Genomic DNA, 21,931 nt, shown 5'->3' on the forward strand with positions numbered 1-21,931 from the left:
CTTGGTATTTCTCCAAAATGCCCAGATAGATAAAATTCTCGAGTTATCCTATGATCTTGAATCTTCCAGTTACTTTTTTCCCCCTCAGAATTTTAGTTTCATCACAGCTCATTTGTAGTTGGCTACCTTGACAATACTTGACTAATTGTTCAAGTTGGTATTTCAAATCTTATTTGTTACATGGAAGAAAGAACAATATCATTTGCGCAAAGCAAAGTACACATTTTCCTTTTGGTTAAACATGGGCAATGGCTATCAACCTGAAGTAATGCAGTCTCCAAATCATTAATCTAGATGTTAGACAATATGGGGGAACCTACTGCCTTGTCTTGCACCTTTGCCTCATTGTTACTTGCCTGTGAGCAAATCTTTTCTTATACTGTACAATTAACATGCATTATATTGTGTTGATATAAAGCCTATATCATAAACACAAGATACCTGTCATGAAATTAATCCTTTAACTGAACCCCAAATTTGGTTCTATTTACAGAATCAAAAAGTGGCCTTAAAATCTAAAAAAGTGAATAAATGATTTTGACTTTTAGGAAAATAAAGTATTTTGCCACTAGGTAAATTAATATAAAATATTGGTCAGTTCTTGAACTGCGGTATACTGAAAACGCATTTAAGGAAGTACATGAACCAAAAGAAAATAAAAAGAATTTAAATACAGAGAAATTAATGATGTTAAACCATTTTTATGTTGTGTGACTTATACCCAGTAGCAAAGACACTAGAGTCAGGAGTAGGTTTTTCTGCCACTTATTTTACTGAGACATCCAGAAGAACTAATCTTAGTCAGTCTATAGTAATTCCAGCATATACAGGCAGCCCAAGATAAATGAACAACAAAAACTAGATTGCTCTCATACTTAATTAACCAATAATAAAAATAATAACCCAATGCACTGCACTTCGGAAATATTACAATTAGCACCATCAATTTCAAAATATTGTTTCTAAATCAGGAATATATTACAAAGTGGGTTTTTTTAAAAAAAAATATCCAAGGCAAAAGTTTATAGTTTGTACAAACTAGCACTTATCAAAAACTCCAGATACTCTGCTATAGGCCTGATAAGCTGCCTAATTAAATCACCAAGTTATTTATCAGGCATGCTATCTAAACAAGGCAACAAGCAGTTCTGACAATCATTTTTCATGTCAGTAGAATCATAAAAGGGCTACGCTAGGGAGAAATTATGGCCATGCCGGCTGAGACAATGAGTGTTATCGTTAAAGATATCTACAGGCCCCAGACTGAGGAAGTTGAGCTCTCCTGGCAGCCCAGACTATTGTAAAAGTTTCTTGAGTTCTGCTTCTGAAGTGTCAATAGATGGATTTTGTGGCAGGCCTGTTCAAAGCACTCTCCTCTTAATAAGATTTCCCACTGGTGATCTGCGCAGCAGGCTTGTTCTAGCACAGAAGTCCCCAACCTTTTGGGCACCAGGGACCGGTTACTTGGAGAGAGATTTTTCTGCAGGCCAGAGGGGGTGTGGTTTTGTGCGCTGCCTGCATCCCACAGATGGGGCTTTGCTTGTTTGTGTGGCCCGGTTGCTGGCATGCTGCGGCCCAGTACTGGTCCACGTACCGGGGGTTGGGGACCCCTGTTCTAGCAGACTCTTGCCTCACTGCCATCTCCAGCTTCAGATTTTCTGGGCTTAACACCCACATGTGTGCATAGTTGGTCTCTCAATAGAAAGAAGGGAATGGACTGTGCTGTCTTGAAACAAAAGCATCAGCCCACCTCTGTGCACCTACAACAAGCAAACAGGATGGGGCAGCCTCACTGTAGCCACTGCAGTTCCATTTCAGCCTAGTTAGCTATTCCTAAATTCATTGCCTTGGCTGCGGTAGCAGAGACTAATCTGGCATTCTTAAGGATTCCTGCCACTGGGAGCCCCATTGTATGATAAGACGCCAGCAGGTTGCCCTTATGGGAGAGAACAGATTATGCCATGGTCTTCCCCTTTCAGAGCCCTAATATCCCAGGTATCTGTTTGATTGGCCATGCATTTCTTTCTCTAACAACAACCTTGGCTATTATAAAAAGCATAGCAGAGCATTGTAGTAACTTGTTCACAAGAGGCAGACCAAACCAGCCAGGTACCACTCTAGATTTGCCTATCTAAATTATAAGATTGAGAAATTGTCTTTGGAGAGAGGCTCTGTGCTTGTGCGTAGAAAACGGGGTGATCTATTAGCATTTATAAGAGCTGTGCAGACATAAGCACAACAATATGCTTCTTTTTAGGCCAACTAAAATATTTTAAAATATTTTAACCGTTTTACAAATAGTCGTCAGCTTAAGACCCTCTGTTTAGTGACTGTTTAAAGTTATGATGACACTGAAAAGAGTGACTTATGATGTAATATTGCACTTAGGACCATCAGTGTCCTTGCGGTCACGTCGTCAAAATTTGGGCTCATGGCAATTGGCGTGTATTTATCATGGTTGTAGCATCCCGAGGGCCACGTGATCACCATTTGCAACCTTGCCAGCCAGCTTCCAAAAAGCAAAGTCAATGGGGTAAGCCAGATTCATTTAAAAACTATGGCAAAAATGGTAAAACCAGCACAACTCCTGTAATGACTGCATCACTTAATGAATATATCACTTAGCAACAGGAGTTCCAGTCCCAATTCTGGTCGTAGGTTGAGGACTATCTATATTGAATCCAAATCCTGGCGTACTTCAAAAGAAGGAAGGGTCATTTCACTATCCCCCCAAATAATGCTTGTGTCCTGAAATTATAGTTTGAGGTTCAAATATAATTGTGAACTATGATCAATACACCAAGATTTATCAATTTGCATTATATTGAAGAAGGAAAAAGGGAAGGGTATACAAGAATAATGCATTCAGGCAGTGGCTCTTGCCTATGTTAAGGAGTACAAAGATGTTTAACAGAAATAGAAAATGATCTCCTGATGCGGGAAAACCTGACTTAGAAAGAAAAATAACCAAGCTACTCAAAATAGCAAAATAAAAAAGTTGAGGTACTGCAAACTATTTCTTTTACAGTGTTCTCATATCTTAGTTTGAGGAATATAAAAACAAGAGTGAAAAGAAGTTTAACAACTTATATACTGTACCATGGTTGGCATTAGAGTAAGAAAAGAACAAGTCAGGCAGCACAGTTCTTTGGCCCTTGGTTATGGCCTTACAACTGACTCAAGTTTATCATCTACTAGAAATACAAGGCCTGCCATATTTTATTCCTTAATTAGCAGCCTCCAAACCCTAGGCCCTATTTCATTCTTCAGACTTACTTTTTATTGGAATAATGAGCTGAGGAATGACAGGAAGGATCTTGTTCCCACCATGCTCCAACATGTCATGGATGCCTTGCCGAGCAAAAAACTCATAAGGAAATTGCATTTCACATAATCCATCGAAAAACAGTGGCAAATAGTGGTGGTAGTCCAATTTTTCAATCTCCACCTGAAAATCCATGCAGAAAAAGAAGTAAATCAAAATTTGTCAATTATGTTGTCCTATTACAATAACCTAAAAGTGTTGCCGCAATGTTCTATTGAGCAAGACAAATGTTAGCATCCATTAGGATATCACTTGATGATGGTTATTCTCTTTCAAAGCAGAAAATAAAAAAGAAACTGATCTTTGATGCTTGTATTTCCAAGTATTATTTGATATGCTGCATCCACTCATTCTGAAGGGATAGATCAGTGGTGGCGAACCTATGGCACGGGTGCCAGAGGCGGCACTCAGAGCCCTCTCTGTGGGCACGCGCGCCGTTGCCCCAGTCCTAGGCCTTCAGCTGGGTTTTATAAAACCTTTTTGCTTTAGGCCTCCGCCTCTGTGTACAAAAAAAAAAGTTTCAATCAGTCAATTTCAACTTCTCGTGGAAAAAAAAAAGATCTTGCAAAGTTGGAATTGATTGATTGAACTTTTTAGTTCCACCCAGTCTGCTGTTACCACTGCAGCCACGCCCACCCAATGGGCCACACCCACCCAATGGGCCACACCCACCTGGCACCCGATGATGCATAACTGGGTTTTGGGTTGCAGTTTGGGCACTCGGTCTCTAAAAGGTTTGCCATCACTGGGATAGATCCTTCTGGTGAGCAATAAAGCTGAGTCTAATAAACAACCTATTATGGAAGACTACCAAAATGTATATTGTAAAGGTGAAACTGAAAATAGGAGTGGTTTCCAACATTATATATTACCAATAATAAAACTGGCATTTACATTAGTGCAGAATTTTTAATTATCCTAGTTATATATAACCACAATACAATTTATTCTCATTACTGATGTTACTAAAAACAAAAGGTTAAACTGAATTTACTCAAATAGTTATGAAAACAACATTAATCATATAAATCTGAATGAGTTCACTTTGATGTGATATATCAAGGAAATTATCTGATCAAAGGAATTATGTGATTAATTTATGATCAAAATGCATTTTATAGCATTCTACAGGAGAAAACAAACCCTGTGGTGCTGACGATATAAAGTCAATCCCTTTATTTTGAAGTGATGATGAGTACAAAAAGTGAGAAAAAACTTCCTACTCTTATTGAACTTTCGTGGCCCTTTAATGATAGTTTAAGCATTTCAATCATGAGGAACATCATCCTACTAGTATTTATTCCATCATGTTGTAAAATGTATTTTAAATAATTTCGATGGGTAAGAATATCCCCTGATATTCTTCTTGATTATTTTTGATTTGAGACAACAAAGCTTATTTTATACAACTCTGAGTGAAGTTAAATTTTGTTTTATATAGTTTTCAGCTATTACTGTAGGAGATGACCAGGCTGAGCCCAAGGGCGGTATCAAATGTATCATCAGCTTGGAATCACTGCGCCATCATAAGAGGCCTATGTCAGCCCCTCCCTTGAAGTCTGTTGACTTTTATCTGGCGCCAATTTTCTTTGATCATTGATAGATGATGAAATAAACTCATAGTGTTTTTGAATTCAACCCTGGCTCCTGACTTCCTGTGCCTGACAATTACTATGTATTCTCATTTCCTAGGTAACCTTCATTAATGGAGCTTATAATACATTTCTGTTTTATAAGGCTTAATTGACAGAGCACTATTTTTCTTGCAATATCATTAACTTTGGAATAGATTGGAAAAAAACAAGCTGAGAATTGTGTTTCTAAAGTACAGCTGTTTCAAAAATTTGCAGAGATTGGCAACTCGTGCTACTTTGGAAAAAAACTTAAAACGATATTGGTTTTCTTGAAGAATCTGCTGGGAGGGTGTGAAACCAACTGTTCTTGCAGTGTTAAATGTCCTCCCACCACATGGAATCCAGAAATATTTTAGTATTACATTTCACAGTGTGAAACCTTTTGCTTCTCTGTTTATGACTTAGCTTTGAACAGTAACTATTATATAAAAGGGCCAAGATAAATAGGATTTTTGTTGTTGTTTACACCCATAACATGCTTCTAATTTTTTCAGTTCCTCCCACAAAAGTATTCTGAATCAAAACTAAAAGTCTCTGGCTGCATTCAACTGAATTTATTGAGATATTGGTACTGACTCATTGAGTGTATTTTTCCTTTTTCCTCCAAAAAAATATCAAGAATAACTATGAATCAAACATATGCAACACTATATGATCTACAAAAGCAAAAGGATAATAGAGAATTGATCATTCCCTTTTTCCTGATTTTTTTAAGCAACACATCAAGGTATTGCTCCAATGGAAAATACATTATTTTGATAAAAGTACACAAAGGACAGTATGCTATTATCTAGTCATTCTGTCCTTTACTTTTTTTGTTTTAACTAAAGAAAATGGACAACACACTTTGAAGTTTCCCTGAGTATGTTAGATTCAAAACACAATGACCTTTCACACTGTCTAGGAATGATTATATGTGACATATTGTGAACACCTGATGAAACAGCTGCTAAAATAAAGACTCAGATTATTAATATAATACAATGGAAGTACCAGATGATAATGGTTTTGGAACAGCTGCACTGAACTTTCTTGCTTTCTTTATAGCTCAAGATCATGCAGGAAATTAAACTATATTATGAGTTGCTTTTGAACTATTTCAAGAGAGAGACATCCAGGCATGCTCTTTACCACTATCTTTAATAAACATATTATTCAGAGATAAAATTATTTCAAATAAATGTAGCTATTTTGCAGCAACTCAAACAGGAATGAGAAAGAAATATCTTCACCAACCCCAAAAGATGGAATATTCCAAATTATTACTATTATTTAATGTTTAAACATGGGCATTTTTCAGTGAGAAGAGCCCTATTAATATATCATCTTTCTATGTGTGTGTGGATAGACAGACAGACAGACAGACACACACACACACACCTATGATCATTGTAGCATCCCCATGATCAAGCAACCTAGAACTAAGGAGAAACTTCCTGACAGTTAGAACAATTAACCAGTGGAACAACCTGTCTCCAGAAGCGGTGAATGCTTCAACACTGGAAGTTTTTAAGAAGAAACTGGACAGCCATTTGTCCGAAATGGTATAGGGTTACTTGCCTGAGCAGGGGGTTGGACTTGATGACCTCCAAGGTCCCTTCCAACTTTATTATTATTATTATTATTATTATTATTATTATTATTATTATTATTATTATTATTATCATCATCATCATCATCATCATCATCATCATCATCATCATCATCATCATCAAAATTTGGGTGCTTAGCAATTGCATATATTTATGACACTTGCAGTGTCTTTGAGTCATGTGATCACTATCTGCAACCTTCCCACATGCAAAGTCAGTGGGGGAAGCCAAATTCGTTTAATGACTGCCTGATTCCATGGGGCTAGGTTCACCACCAGGGAATGATGTTCTAGACAGCAGAGAGTACAGCAGAAAAGGTGTGTCTTCTGGGTCCTATCAGATGGACCTACTTAGCAAACAGGAGCTGGGGCATACCGCTTCTGCCGGATCTGCTGGGAGAGATAGATGTAGCCAGGAAGAAGCAGTTCCCGAATTAACCTGGTCTCATGCCACGTAGGGCTTTAAACGTCAAAACCAGCACCTTGAATTGCACCCAGAAGCAAACTGGCAACCAATGCAACATATAAAGCCGAAGTGTAAATAGATATAAATAGAGTGAGTTTTGAAAACATTTTACTAACTGCAGGAGAATCGAAGGAATTAAGACCTGAATTAAGAGGTTATTGTACCTTTGTTGCTGCTTTTTATTTTTACTTTTTTGGACACATAGCTATCCAAACGTTAAAATAGCAGTTCTTTGTTTGTTTGTTTGTTTGTTTGTTTTTCTATGAGACAATAAATAATCTTAACCCTGGTATAACAAGAACAAGGAGATTCTTTATCCAGATAGCTGGTATCAATATATATAAAGGGTTTCAGTAATTGGTTAAGATACTGAAATGCAGGATCATACTGATTCCTCGGATAACAACTGGAGAAAGGTGAAATTTCATGTTTTCAGGTTTCTCTTTATTTCCTAAGTTTGAGATCTGACTTTTTTTCCAGCTGATACCTGGAAAACTGGAGGGAGAAGAAGTTTGCTTATAAATACCATAGATGGCCAAGTCTCTGAAGATATACAAAACCTGTGGTAGAATCTTACAGTTGGTCTACCACTATGGCTTGCTTTTTCATTGCTTTTCACTGGTATAATCTACTAAACTTAGAGTCTAAAGAGCAGCTTGATTAAGAATTATTTTCTGTGCAATAGTTCTGAAATTAGACAAGGGCTTATACATTTAAAGATTCTTTCATGCCTTCCTTAACACAATACCCAACCACAGGGATTTTGCCCAGGAACATTCAATGCTTCCTGCCTTCCCATCTGCAGTCTGATGCTGTACCATCCAGTAAATGTTTCATTACTTCAGCAGTTATTTCTGCAAAAGTATGCCGACAGAATACATCATGATGTATGCACACATATATAAATAAAATAAAATATCAAAAAAAGATTTTCAACCTACTAAACACTATTGATACAGCTGAAGTAATGCGTGGGAAGCACAGCAATGGACCTGCTTCTCGTGGAGACAGGGGGGAAAAAAAACGGGGAAGGCGAGAGCAAGAAGCAAGAAACCAGAAATTCAGCTCAAGCCAGGGTAAATGATGCATATCTCTCATGGGTCCTACAACCTTCTTTATGCAGCAGTAGTTGAATAAAGCAACACCTCTACATCAGCCAACCAGATGGAGCATTTTGCCATGTCAGTTTCGATAAATGCTTTGTGATTTCATTCAAAACAGAAACGGGGCAAAGGCATAGAAGGCGTTAAGAGATTTTCTTCACTTACGAATGGCCATGGCAAAAGAGGGAGGGGGTTAGAGAAACTCGAGTTAATTCTTATGTGCTCCCAAATGCTTCCTGGGTAAAACATGATCTTTCCCTTCCAAATCTCTGTTGATTTTGCTATACAGTCAATTAAAAAACAACAACAATGATGAGTCCACATTTTGGGGAGGGTAAATTTCTACTTAGGTATCCAGAAATGGTGAATGCTCCAACACTGGAAGTTTTTAAGAAGAGACTGGACAGCCATTTGTCTGAAATGGTATAGGGTTTCCTGCCTGAGCAGGGGGTTGGACTAGATGACCTTCAAGGTCCCTTCCAACTTTATTATTATTATTATTATTATTATTATCAGCAGCAGCAGCAGCAGCAGCAGCAGCAACAAAGAAACCTGGTGCACTTCGTCAGTGCATCTGGGAGGGCAGCCCTAGCTGAGCTTCACTGATCTCAAAAACTTAAGCAAAGGTAGACCTGATTACATAGGCGCTTTCAGTTAGCTCTACAATGACACCAAAATAATGAAATGGGCTTCATGATTTCACAAAACAAACTCTTGACATTTTATATTTATGGCACACCACCATATGACATAAGGGGCAGAATTTACATCATATCACATGCTTCATAGTATGTCCCTTGCGGATGTCCCTCCCTGGTTAGTAGTATCCAAATGGGCGAGCATCAGAAAATCTCAGGGCTATTCAGATCTCTTTCAACCTATCATCCCTTCAAAGTATTCATAGTACAGCACTGACTATAAATAATGGCTGACTAGTAGGACAAGCTATTAGCCTGGTATCTCTTTTAAAAATAACAAAGCTAGAAAGATGTCACTTCAGGAGGTCTTTGTTTAACAACCACTCATTCAGCAAACATTTGAACGTATGATGGCACTAAAGAAATGGTAGTTGTGACGGTTTCTTGCATTTGCAGCCACTGCCACATCCCACATCAGATGATCACAATTTGTGACCTTTACAATTGGCTTCTGACAAGCCAAGTCAATAGGGAAGTTGACAGGAATTTGCAAGTTGTACACAGGTGAGCTCTTTGTTTAAAAAGCTGCATGATCTTCACTTAACAATAGTAACCAGGATTGCAGAACTTCCGTTGCTAAGCTGCACAGTCAGATGGTTTTTCAACTTAAGACCATGTTACTTAACAATAGAGTTTCCAGTCCCAATTGGTATCAATAAATGAGGGCTATAGCCAGAAACCTATTGTTAAAATTTTGAGATTCCACACTTTTATAGAATCATAGGTTGGAAGTAAAGTAAGCCTAGCCCAGTGATGGCGAACCTTTTAGAGACCGAGTGCCCAAAAACTGGCCCCACCCCATCCCATCCGCTCTGCCCTGCTCTGCCTGTCCGCAGGGCCATTCACTGTCTGCATGGCCCGTCACAGATCGCCCAGGCGGACCAGCAGCGCCATGGCCACACCCTCTGCCTGTGCACCGCAGCATCATCTGTGTGCGATGGGACACGAGGGCGGAGTCTTATCCCTGCTGCCCGGCTGCCATGACCTTGACTGCGTTGCTCCGCACAAGCTGTGCTCAGGGGCAACTCTCCTCTGGTGAGGAGGGAGCTGCAGGTGGAGGCGGGTTTGGGGCAATGGCATACATGCCCCCAGAGAGGGCTTTGAGTGCTACCTCTGGCACCCGTGCCATAGGTTCGCCACCACTGGCCTAGCCCTTTCATTAGGATAGCAATTCCAGAGAAACTTTTCAACTTTTCTTGGAAACCTGCAATGACGGAACACCCACAACTCCAGGAGGCAGGCTGTTCTTCTGCAAGTGGCAGTCATGGCTAGGAAAGTCTTTACACAGGTTTCCTTGTTACATCAATTCCACCCGTTTCTGGATTGGTTGGCCTTTCTCATAGTCTTAAATCAACTCTCACTTGTATTGCTGTGCAGGTAATCCTTGACTTACAACCATTCGTTTAGTGACCATTCAAAGTTACAACCACACTGAAAAAAAATGATTTGCAACTGGTCCTTGTGTGTAGAATCGATGCAGCAACCCCATGTGTCAAAACTGACTTGGTTCCATCGTTGCCTGCACCTGACTCCAGCTCGCATTTTGCCAAACAGAAATGGAAGGACAGTGAATTCCTAGGGAGGGGGGAGACTATGGAATGCATGGTGAACTATGAACTGTGGGTAGCCTGGATGGGGGAAAGGGGTTTTATCTATGGGAGTTTTCATGGGAAAATCCCAGAGCTGACTTTGTTTCTGCTTTACTCTTGGTAGATTTAAGAGCCGGGAGTTATGGGACAGTTGACCCCATGGTCACCTGATCAAAATTTGGGTGCTTAATAACCGGCATGTATTGTAAAAATTGCAGTGTCCTGGGGTCACATGATTTCCATTTGCAACCTTTTCAGCCAGCTTCTGACAACCAAGTCAATGGGGGATTTGCTTAATGGCCGCCTGATTCACTTAACAGTTGCAGTGATTTCCTTAACAAGCATGGCTAAAAAGATCATAAAATTGAGCACAACTCATTTAACAACTACCTTGCTTAACAGGATAAATTCTGGTCTCAATTGTGGTCATAAAACAAGGACTACCTGTAATGCCCCCCCCCAAATAGGGTTGCCATTGAAGAGCATTCAGAAGGTGCAATTAGTCCAACATGCACTGGCACGTTTTGGGTATTTCATGAATACTGTTTGGTAAACTGCACTGGCTCTTAATGGGCTTGTGTGGATAATCAAATATGCTGGGTTTTTTCCCCCTATAAAGCCATTTGAACCAGGGTCAGCTTACTTATGGGATTACCTGTCTGTGCTCATCCCAACTGGCAGAGTTGGCATGCTCTAAGTCCTGTCTATTAGACATTATCATCTTTTATCTAGGAGCCAGGTCTTCTCCATTACTACACCTGCTCTCTGGAACAGCATTCCCAGAGATTTGGATGGCCTGACTCTGTTGGCCTTTCATAAGGTATTAAACATTTGGACATTCCCATAGTAATTTGAGCTGGGAGATAGAGTCCCTTTTGCTGAGTGTTTTGTTTTGGTTCAGAGCTCTGAAGTGGCATGGTTTTTGATCCCAGTGATAGTTTTTTTTAAAAGAAAAAACTGATGTGATTTATATTAGGTTTTTTAATTTTTGTACACTGTCTAAAGTGAAACCAGGACCCCTGTATGTTGACTAACCCTGTATGTTGACTGACTAGATAAATAAATAAGTAAATAAGCAATTAAAAGACAACAACTCTGCTACTTGTGGTTTAGTTCTAATGAACTGAGGATCTTTTGACTACGAGAAAGAAAGAAACTCAACGACAAAATATTCCAGGACTAATTATTTCAATAAATGAAAATGAAATAAAATTCTATTAAAGTTTAGTGAGTTTGGAAACAAATGAAAAATAGCGAGAGAGTTCACAAGGGAAAAGAGAAAATGGAAGAAAGTTCAGGAAAAAAAATGAAGGACATTCATGTTCAGTAAAGAATTCACACGCTACTGTATAGCCTGATTATGTAATGCTAGTTGGAGAGAAACATTAGGCAAATTCTTGTTAACAGTTAAGCTAGGAGAATGGGCCATCAAAACTTACAAAACTCGGAGGGCTTTTTCTGTTACACTAAATATGTAAAAATTCTGAAGGTATTCGGCAAGAAACAGTGGCTATTAACTGAGGAAATTTAGGAACATATTTCTTGAAACAGTCGCACAATATTTTATTTGTTCCCATTTGGATCTGCGTCTTTACTTATTCTTACTATGCTTAAGAAAACTGCTTTTAAATACGTGAGTGTATGTAGATTTTATAACCGAGCACACAATACTAATGCAAAAGCAACATAGCCTTCCAATACAGCATTCTGAAACCACGGGATGGCTCCCAAAATTATTCTTCCAGGTCTGTACATCTGAAAGCTGTTCATTGGCATGGCTCTTTCATGCAACTTCCTGGAGGTGATTTCCTGGCTAATTGTCGTTGATGTCACTGTCTGAAGTCCAACTAGATGAATAGCCTATTTGTCTTCACACTGATGCATTCATGGGAATCTCTCCAGGATGCAATTGCTACATTAAACTTAGCGTTTTGTCTTGGCATAAATACTGGAACAAAGAAGGCAAACTCATTTTGTTCTGAGTTCCGTATCTTTCTAAAGCCGTAGTGATTTAGACACAGATTGCATAAAAATATTATACGACTACATTTAACCAAAAGAATAGGGATGCAAACTTAATCCCGTGATTTGAGCCCCACTGAATTGCTTGTGATAAATATAGATTGAATTGTTCAACATTTGTTCGTCTTGGCAGAGAGTTTCTGTTATCATCTATGAGAATACGTATTCATATGTTAATCTGTATTGTCTATGTCAATGCCTTAAAGAAAAAGTGCTATTTTTGTGCTTACATTTTCTTTAAAATCACTTGAGGATCCCATTAAAAGATGGAACGCAGTGTAGTTTATGTAGAGATAAAGACACAGACCTGCTGCTGCTGAGGATCTGAAAGGGAAAAGCCAAAAACTGTTTTGGCTGCCAGCACACATTCTAAGAAGAGGGTGAAGAAATCCATATCTGACACATTTCACAACACATATAAAGCTCATCCTAAGCAATGCTTAAATTAGAGGATGGAGCAGCGAGAACCACTGGTAGGTGTGAAAGTGAGTGAGTGAGTGAGTGAGAGAGAGGAGAGAGAGAGAGAGAGAGAGAGAGAGAGAGAGAGAGAGAGAGAGAGAGAGAGAGAGAGAGAGAGAGAGAGAGAGAGAGAGAGAGAGAACAGACTCCTATGATAGTATTTACTGAGGTCATGACTCAGCTAACACTTGGAAACTTTCAGGAGTGGGGAAATTCCTGTGGATTTCATTAAGAATCTTCATAACTTTCCCCATTCTTATTATCTGAATAGTACCTAGATAAAGAGTGGATTTTTGATTCATTTATGCGTTTTTCAAATATACCTAGCATATAGTACAGACACAGTAACATCAGAAACTACCAAAGATTTTGGAATTACAGCCATTTTTCCAATTGATATTATTCATTAAAGGAAATGAATAAAAACATTGATGTATGGAGATGACAGGAATGTCCCAATGATACCATTTAATAAATTCTGCATCTATTTCATGTACAATCCATAAGCATACCCTAAACCAGTGGTGGCTATGGCACGGGTGCCAGAGGCGGCACTCAGAGCCCTCTCTGTGGGCACGGATGCTGTCGCCTCAGTCCTAGGCCTTCAGCTGGGTTTTATAAAACCTTTTCGCTTTAGGCCTCCACCGCCGTGTACAAAAAAAAAGGTTCAATCAATCAGTCAATTTCAACTTCTCGCGAAAAAAATAAGATCTTGCAAAATTGGAATTGTCTGATTGAAGTCCCACCCAGTCTGCTGTTACCACCGCAGCCATGCCCGCCCAGTGGGCCACGCCCATCCAATGGGCCACACCCACCCAATGGGCCACACCCACCCGGCACCCGACGATGCATAAGTGGATTTTGGGTTGCAGTTTGGGCACTCGCTCTCTAAAAGGTTCGCCATCACTGCCCTAAACAGAAGAGGTGTATTAACTGTTCTTAATCCAGATTCCCAAAATGCTATATTCTGGAAGCATCTATGTGCAAATTAAATGCAACTGTCCCTCATTTTACACCCTCAAATTCTTTAAGAATGTTAAAGATCTCACATCAATAATCTGTCTGGGAAACAAATGTGAGGTGCGTAACAGTAGTGGATTTGAGTTTCACACCCAAGAAAAGACAAAACCCAAATAAATAAGTATAGAAATATGCAGTGCTTTTTTTGTAAAAAAAAAAAAAGGTGCCGGAAATCACACATGTCATACAACCCGCCTTGCCTACCCTACAAGGTTCCATCCAAAAAAGGTGCCGGAACTCCGTTCTGGGTGTTCTATGACAAAAAAAAGCCCTGGAATATGAATCAATACAGCCTCCATCTTGGGATCCAACCAGAGAAGGCTACTCATGTTATTCTACTAATAAAAAGATGGCAGTTTCAAACAGAGCAATAGGAATATGAGGAAATGTAAAAATCTGATTCATTTTATCCAGTTTAACAGGGATCACTGATATATTGTATTTATCGTATCTGACACGAACAAAACTCATTCTCCAAATAATTACTTGCGAATTGATGTACTCTTATCATTGCTCAGAGGAACAGAAAAAGCCATGTTAATTAGAAGTGCTCCATACGATTGTAAACCTTGCTGCTTAATAGGATGCGTTTGAAAATTAGCTTAAAGCTTAGTTATTGCTTGGGATTGACTAGTGAATTTAACCCTTTTCAGAGATGCTAAATTGGACTTCTCTTTCCTTTCCTTCCCTATTTACTTACCTTTCACCCTCTAGTCATTTTCATCTAGTTTCTGCCCTTTCTCCTTTTTTCCCTTTTCCTTCCCTTTCCATCTTTCTTACCTCGTTTCATCACAATATTTCTTTTTCTGTTCCTGGTGAAAGGAGAAAAGGGATGGCATGTGCTTGCACACTGTCATTTTGCCCATAAAAGAGAACGGTTGTCATAAGTAGATAATGGGATCAATTAATTTTATAAATGGGGTAACTTCTTTTACAAGCAATTAGTTTTAATTGACTATCATTTCACTCTCTCTCTCTCTCTCTCTCTCTCTCTCTCTCTCTCTTGGGACTGGGCAGTTCTTTGAATTCAAAGGCAAAAAAAAAAGATGCTGCTACTTGAAGGAATTATAAATCAGAACTCTGTGAGTGCATTTCTGCACATTCTTTCTGTTTTTAAATCCAAAGTCCTGTACTGTCCTAATAAATAATAATAATAATAATAATAATAATAATAATAATAATAATAATAATAATAATAATAATAATAATAATAATAATATAATAATAATATAATAATAATAATAATAATAATAATAATAATAATAATAATAATAATAATAATAATAATAATAATAATAAAGTTGGAAGGGACCTTGGAGGTCATCTAGTCCAACCCCCTGCTGAGGCAGGAAACCCTATACCATTTCAGACATATCCTGGCCCTGCTGTTTTTAAAATGAGACTTCTGGGTAACACACACGTAAGTATATGCATGTGCATAAAGAAATATGTTACACTTTATGAATTATGAATGGGAGGGGAGACACTCCAGAATTGATTTCAGCTAAAGTTGGCATACTTAATTTGGCACGGTGGGAAAGCTAGGCACTGCCCCAGAATTTTATCTCTGTTTATAGTTTCTTTTTATACTCAGTTTTCTTGTTTTATGAGGTTTATATTAAATTCAGAGTCACCTTTTTTTGGTAAATACAATATTAGAAATACATCAAATTAACATCTCCTGAAGTAAAGAGCACCCTATTGTATGTTTTCTTCCTATCTTTTATAGGTATGATTTTAATAATACTTTTAATGAAAATTATCCTGCTCCCCTTCTTTTACAGTAAAAGTCCTTGATACATGTAATTTTATCTAATGATAGAGCCGAACCTGTTATTGCTTTCAGTAAGTTTGAAAGAAGAAACGGTCAGTAGAAGGACTGGCAAGAATAGATAGTAATATTTAGACTGTTTTAGAAGAGTAGGAAAAAAGATATAGATTTTTACAAAGATCTACTCCAGCCACATAGTTCATGTCACAACTCCTAATCATATAACTTGCCTATGGAGAATTCATTTATTATAAAAGTACAGAAAATACATCAACTATAATTTTTGGCTACAAACTTCTAAGAATAGGGATATATAAATATTCATACAAGTATCTGAGGTGGTCAGATTTCAGTTGGCTTTATATGCTGTGCTAAAACATGATTTGTTTTAGTTATGGTTTGCTGAGTAAACCACATTAACTGGATTTATACATGGGATTCAGGCATTATAAACCACTGTGACTAGTCATAGATAGAACTTTGAGATGTTCTCAAGCGTTAACCCCATCACTTAACATAATACTTAGACTGACTGTCTCAAACAATTGAGAAATAACTGTATTTTGTGAGCAGACTGATCCTATTTATTTATATTTATACTGTATTCAGATTTCTAATTTAAATGATTTTGCTTATTTTTACTAACTGAATGTAATAGTTTCCACTAACGTATACTTTAAAGGAAGAATTGACAAAAAAATAATGGAATAGTTTCAGTTTATTTAGGAAAAAATGAATAATAGAACTGTAATGGTTTTACTGGTTTTAATTTATTCTCTGTTGTGCCAAGATTTACAAGAAAAATGATTGTAACCTAATGGCCATCCATAAAGCATGCATCAAAAGAGGGAGAAAATAATGAAACTAGGAACCAGATTTGACTGCAGAAAACCACAGTTCTTAATTATATTTCCATCCAGTAATCATTATATTATGATATTTTTCCAGAAACCTGTTTTGCAGCTTTCACAACTTTTCTGCTTCCCATATGCTTTATTAATTAAGGAATAATGTACCATAATTTATTCAAAACCATAATAACTTTCAGTTATCACTTTTTAAATTTAGTATTGCTGCAATATCTTTCCAGACATAGAAATCAGTCTATTTGAGTTAGCCAAATATCTAATAGATCCTTTTTTTAAAAAAACGGAAGAATATCAGTATCCTGTGAACTTTCCTCTAAGATTTCTCTGACTAAATATGATCAGGATTAAAAAGTGAATGAAACATCATTACTTTAGATGATGCAAAAACTCTGGCTCCTTCTTAGAATTTCCTTTAAGAAACTTTGCTTTAGAGTCTGTTTTAGTAAAATGAGCAATGTCCATTTCATTCAAATACACAATTTCATTCAAAATACACAAAGCAAGAACAATTTTATCATTCTGCTAGCTAAATGCCACCTGTACAGTATCAATCTTTCTTCTTTTGTACCCCTTTGATGCGAGTCAATGCTAATCATATTATTTTTAATATATAAATGAATTATATGAAATGAACAAGGGATGGAGTTTTCCTCCCTCTGGGAGACAAAACAATCTTATTTTGCACAGTTACATGGTTGGATGGTGAAAACACAGATGTACAAATCAGACAAAAATATCCTATCCCCTGAAGCTATGTATTAATTCAGATGGCCTTCTTACATTGATTTAATGCAGTAAACTGCTGTACTATTTAATTCCTGTTCCCCTTTCCATTCCTCCAGGGCTAAATCTTGTTTTAACATCAACTATAGAGCAAATAAATTAGAATCTATTTCAGATGTTGTAGAGTTTACATGCTAGTTTACTGCTCACAAAGCCTATCTGCCTGTCATTTTAAATCTTTTATTACTTTTCACTCAAACAATGGGAAAGTCAGCCTAATTATGGGGGCATTTGATCTGTCTCTATTAAAAATTATATTAAACGGTATGAATTTAAATATGTGCTTGTAATCTGGTACTATGAAAACTTCCAAAATACTCCTATAAATACTGATTGCCCTAAGAATCTTAGAAAAAGTCTGACAGTCCCACTTTGTCTCACTTGCCTTCTGCCTTTTGTACATTTCCAAGTGGAGGAGTTGGAAGTAGTTAGAATGTAAGCAGGACAAAGTAAAATAACTACCTAACAAGAATCCTGGTTTAAGTTTCTTTTAAAATATACACTTAAGAATTTATAAATGGATTCAAGTTTAACAACCTGAATTCACAGATTTTGCTGCATAGTAAATGTACCCTATTAAAATTTTGTTAGCTAGATAAATTCCATGCTGGCTTCACTGTGGTTGAGATGGAGCGAGATCATCTTGGCCATTAGAGTAACAGTCTAAAAAAATTATGGTAATGAAAGTGTCATTCAATAATATACTGAATGTCAGGTTTGAATACATTTTCTTGTTCCCTTTTACATTTGTGTGAAATAACTAATGGATGTGACATTTTCATTCCAATCCAGGACTTACATACTGTTGCAGTTTTGATTATTGCTTCCGGTTTTATTGTTTGATGGGTATATTTTGGTTAATATTTAATACATTGCAGTACTTCACTAATCTTAATTGTATGGTAAATTAGATGTATTTCCTCACTAAATGTTAGAGTAAGGATAGGATCAGATTCTTGAAATACATGAAAAATAGAGGAATTATAATAAAGTCCTGTTAATACCATTTTTAAAAAAGGTTTGGGAAATAGATTTTAAATTTTTTATTACAGAAGATTATATTTCAAGATTTACTAGGAGGGAAAACATATGTAATGAATGGAGGATATTTGTAGATGAAAATTGGCATATGAAGGAACTGATCAATACACATCTTTCCAGTATTCATGAGAAAAATGATTTTCTTCATAACTTTAAATTATGAGATTCATAAGGACTTCTTTACCAATCTCTTACGCTGCCATATACTTTCTGTTCTGTTTTATGCATTCTTCCCCCCAAAAAATGGGTGGTGAAAGTGTCCACTGAATGACAGTTTTCCAATAAAACTGGAGCTATTCCCAGCTTTCACAAATCAGAGTGTAATTGGGAGGGAGGAACTAATCTATCCCACAGAATAAGAATATGAAATGAAAACTGGTTTACTTTTGGCTTTATAACATGTCACTTGCAGGTGCCAATGTGGCTAGCGACACCTCCTTTGGCACCCACCAGTTCCCTGACTCATCAGATCTTGTAAGATTTATTTTAAAGCACAGGCTCCACCCAGATGATGCCAAACCCTGATCTGATGAGAAGAGCTGCACTTCCATTGTGCAAGTCCCATTGTCTGTCTTAAGCAATCAATGTCATTTCTGAACATGCCAAATATATTATAATAACCACATGAAAATTCTTGCACACTTATCTAACGTACCTATTTTACAAAATGAAAAATGAAAAAGTGGAATTCTGATAACCACCTAAACTACTGATGGGGATGATACATTTTTAGATCTCCGATTCTCGAGACAAAAAGTTCCCTTAATGTATTACAGCAGGATGAGGGAATGAAAGCTTTCCTATTGTTATTTGCTTGATCTGCTAGTTTCTTGAAATTATATGTGACATTTAAAAATAACGTCCCTCCACCACTATTTCAAAGTGGTTGGGATGAAAATTCAGTTTTCAAACGGTTATGTTTTTTTTCCTCCACACTTATATCAGAAAAAGAATGGACGGAGAAATTCTATCTCCTGTTTCCTGTTGCTTTTCAAGGCAAAATTGTAAAAAAAGAGTGCTAATGTGCAGCAGGGTAGGCAGTCAATGGGCTTCCTGTAAAATATTCATAATACAAATACATAGTGATGGTCTTGCAGAAGTTTTCCCCTTTATCACATTATGGCTAAAGTGAGCAAGAGTTTAATGGCCTTTGACCGGCAACAACTATTGTGAAGCTTTAAGCATTTTTCAAATTCCTCATGTGAATTGGAAGCTATTGCATAATTTGTTTTTTCCTGTTCTATAGATCATTTTTAGAATGCTGGAGCAGTTGTGTTGTGGTTTAGTTTGTTTAACTGCTAGCTTAAGAACCCATCGTAAGTCTGAAGGAAGTGAATATTCCTAAGCACATTACTGAAACTCTGAAAAAATATTAGAAGATCACACATCATAATTCTGTGCTTATACCCTTCAACTGAGTTTGGGAACAGGCCATCAGATTAGTGCACAATGACAAGAAATGACATTTCATGTTTGCTTTACTTTGCTTAGATAGAGATGTTTTGTTAACTGATATCATCTCCTCTGATGCTTGCTATCTTCTTGGTTTTGGGGGCTAAATTCTGTTGGAGGAAAAACCTAAGGAGAGCTAACTACTCTCCCTATTCTTCATGGTTGCTACTTCCTGGCATTCTCTCTCTTACCCCCTATTATATTTCTTTCAACTTCTGCCTTTGTCCTGTTCTCTACCCCTTCCCTTTTCTAGAAGACAGGGGAGAAAATAATGTTGACAACTAGAACAGAGAGAAAACAACAATAGCAAGCAGGGAAAAAGCTTGGAAATCTATTCAGGCATGGAGGAGGAGGAGGAGGAGGAGGAGGAGGAGGAGGAGGAGGAGGAGGAAGAAGAAGAAGAAGAAGAAGAAGAAGAAGAAGAAGAAGAAGAAGAAGAAGAAGAAGAAGAAGAAGAAGAAGAAGAAGAAGAGGAGGAGGAGGAGGAGGAGGAGGAGGAGGAGGAGGGCACGACCACTATGGTTCTTTTTCAAAGTTATATGTGCAGACTGCTTAGTTTGGGAATCCAGGGGTACATGCTATGATCACTCTAGAAGCAGTAGGAGCACTGAATATGCTACTACCTGTGATTTGTCAGCTATAATATAGAAGAAAATTAACAATTAGGGTAAAACTGAATCAGTATATTTTGTCAAAATTTAATAATGTGACAAAACAGAAAGGCATTGGAGCAAGAACTCAGTTAATCATACGCTAAAAGAAAGCAATTGTGCCTATATCAGTAATCTGCATGTTTTTGTTATTTGTCATTCACATACACACACAAAAAGTCTTGGCCTATCACTCTTATTTTTTTAAGCACATCAAGGAAAAGAACAAACAATACCAGGGTCAGCTGATCAAACTTTAGAAGCGGGGAGGGATATCTGGTGAGCAGTTCCACTACATTCAGAAGTAGTGATACAGTACTGTACACAATTTTGAAGCTATACTTTTGTAATGTTCACTTGTATTGTTCAAGTATATCTATAAGCGGCTATCAGCCTCTTCCAATACTTCTATCTCAACATCTGGGCTCCAAAATTTTGAGGATTTTGGGGAAATATATTTTTAGTGTTCTTTCTTATTTCAGAAGAGATAAGATTTGCATATTATTGTCCCTTCCACTCCCTTTGGCACTTTCTGCAGGGTGAGTGAATGGTGTCCTTGACCAAAAATCTTGCTCAGCTGCACCACCTTCTGGTGTCATACTTATTCTGTTATAAAAGCAGATTCTTGGGCATTCAGAGTCAACCAAGCTGTCTTGGATGGACAAGCATATTCCAATTTCTTCTCCATAGTCAATTCAATTTTTTCTGAAGAGCAGGTATCCTGACCAGTAACCAAATCAGGGAACAGTCCAATTAAGAAAAGGGAAGAGTTTGCAAAGATTTTTGAATGAGAAAAGATGGAGGAATGGCAAGCAAAAGATTATTCCAAATTTCTATTTTAGGCATTGTTCAGTAGGTGGACATTTTCTATGAAACACTTTGTAGATAAAACACCAACATTTTCATTTCAGTTCATTTGCATGCCCTGGATAGATGCTTTGCCTTTTTCTTATTGAGCATTTTTAAAACAGTTCTGTTTTGAGGTAATCTAGTTCTGTGTGTCATTGAAAATGAATAACATGGTACACACCTGTTGTGTTTACTGTGGCGGCTAGAATGGCATGTTACAAATGGAAGAAATGGGCAACATATGATCTGCTTTTCCCTCAATAGTACACATGCTGTTAAAATATTTTTTTTTATTAAAATTTTTTATAAGATTTTACAACACAAATCCCTCCCTCCCCAAAACCCACCCCTCCACTCCCCCCACCCTCCCCCCCACTTCCTAGAGCCAATCACAGGGTTGACAATAAAATAATCATACTCTAACATTATTAATCAACTATTAAAATAACAAATCTATAACCTCCTTTAACTCTCTTCCAAACAAGTAAATATTTTAACAAGCTGTTAAAATATTATGCCCTTTATACTCTCCTTTAGAAACTTTATGTTAATAGTAAATATGACTTATCAGAGTGATCAATATAACATTTATTTATTTATTACTTTTAT

At 37.3% G+C, this 21,931-nt stretch overlaps 1 protein-coding gene across 1 annotated transcript in view; it reads right to left on the reverse strand.

Moving 5' to 3' along the window:
* PACRG (parkin coregulated) overlaps window positions 1–21,931 on the reverse strand; it is a 248,350-nt gene that overhangs the window by 117,346 nt on the left and 109,073 nt on the right. Inside the window, exon 3 of the mRNA XM_015814601.1 lies at window positions 3,277–3,448. Within this exon, the coding sequence (XP_015670087.1) occupies window positions 3,277–3,448 (172 nt within the window). The remainder of the gene's footprint in view (window positions 1–3,276; window positions 3,449–21,931) is intronic.

The sequence above is a fragment of the Protobothrops mucrosquamatus genome, unplaced genomic scaffold (assembly GCF_001527695.2).
Source record: "Protobothrops mucrosquamatus isolate PMUCROS unplaced genomic scaffold, P.Mucros_1.0 scaffold_89, whole genome shotgun sequence".
Lineage (NCBI taxonomy): Eukaryota > Metazoa > Chordata > Lepidosauria > Squamata > Viperidae > Protobothrops > Protobothrops mucrosquamatus.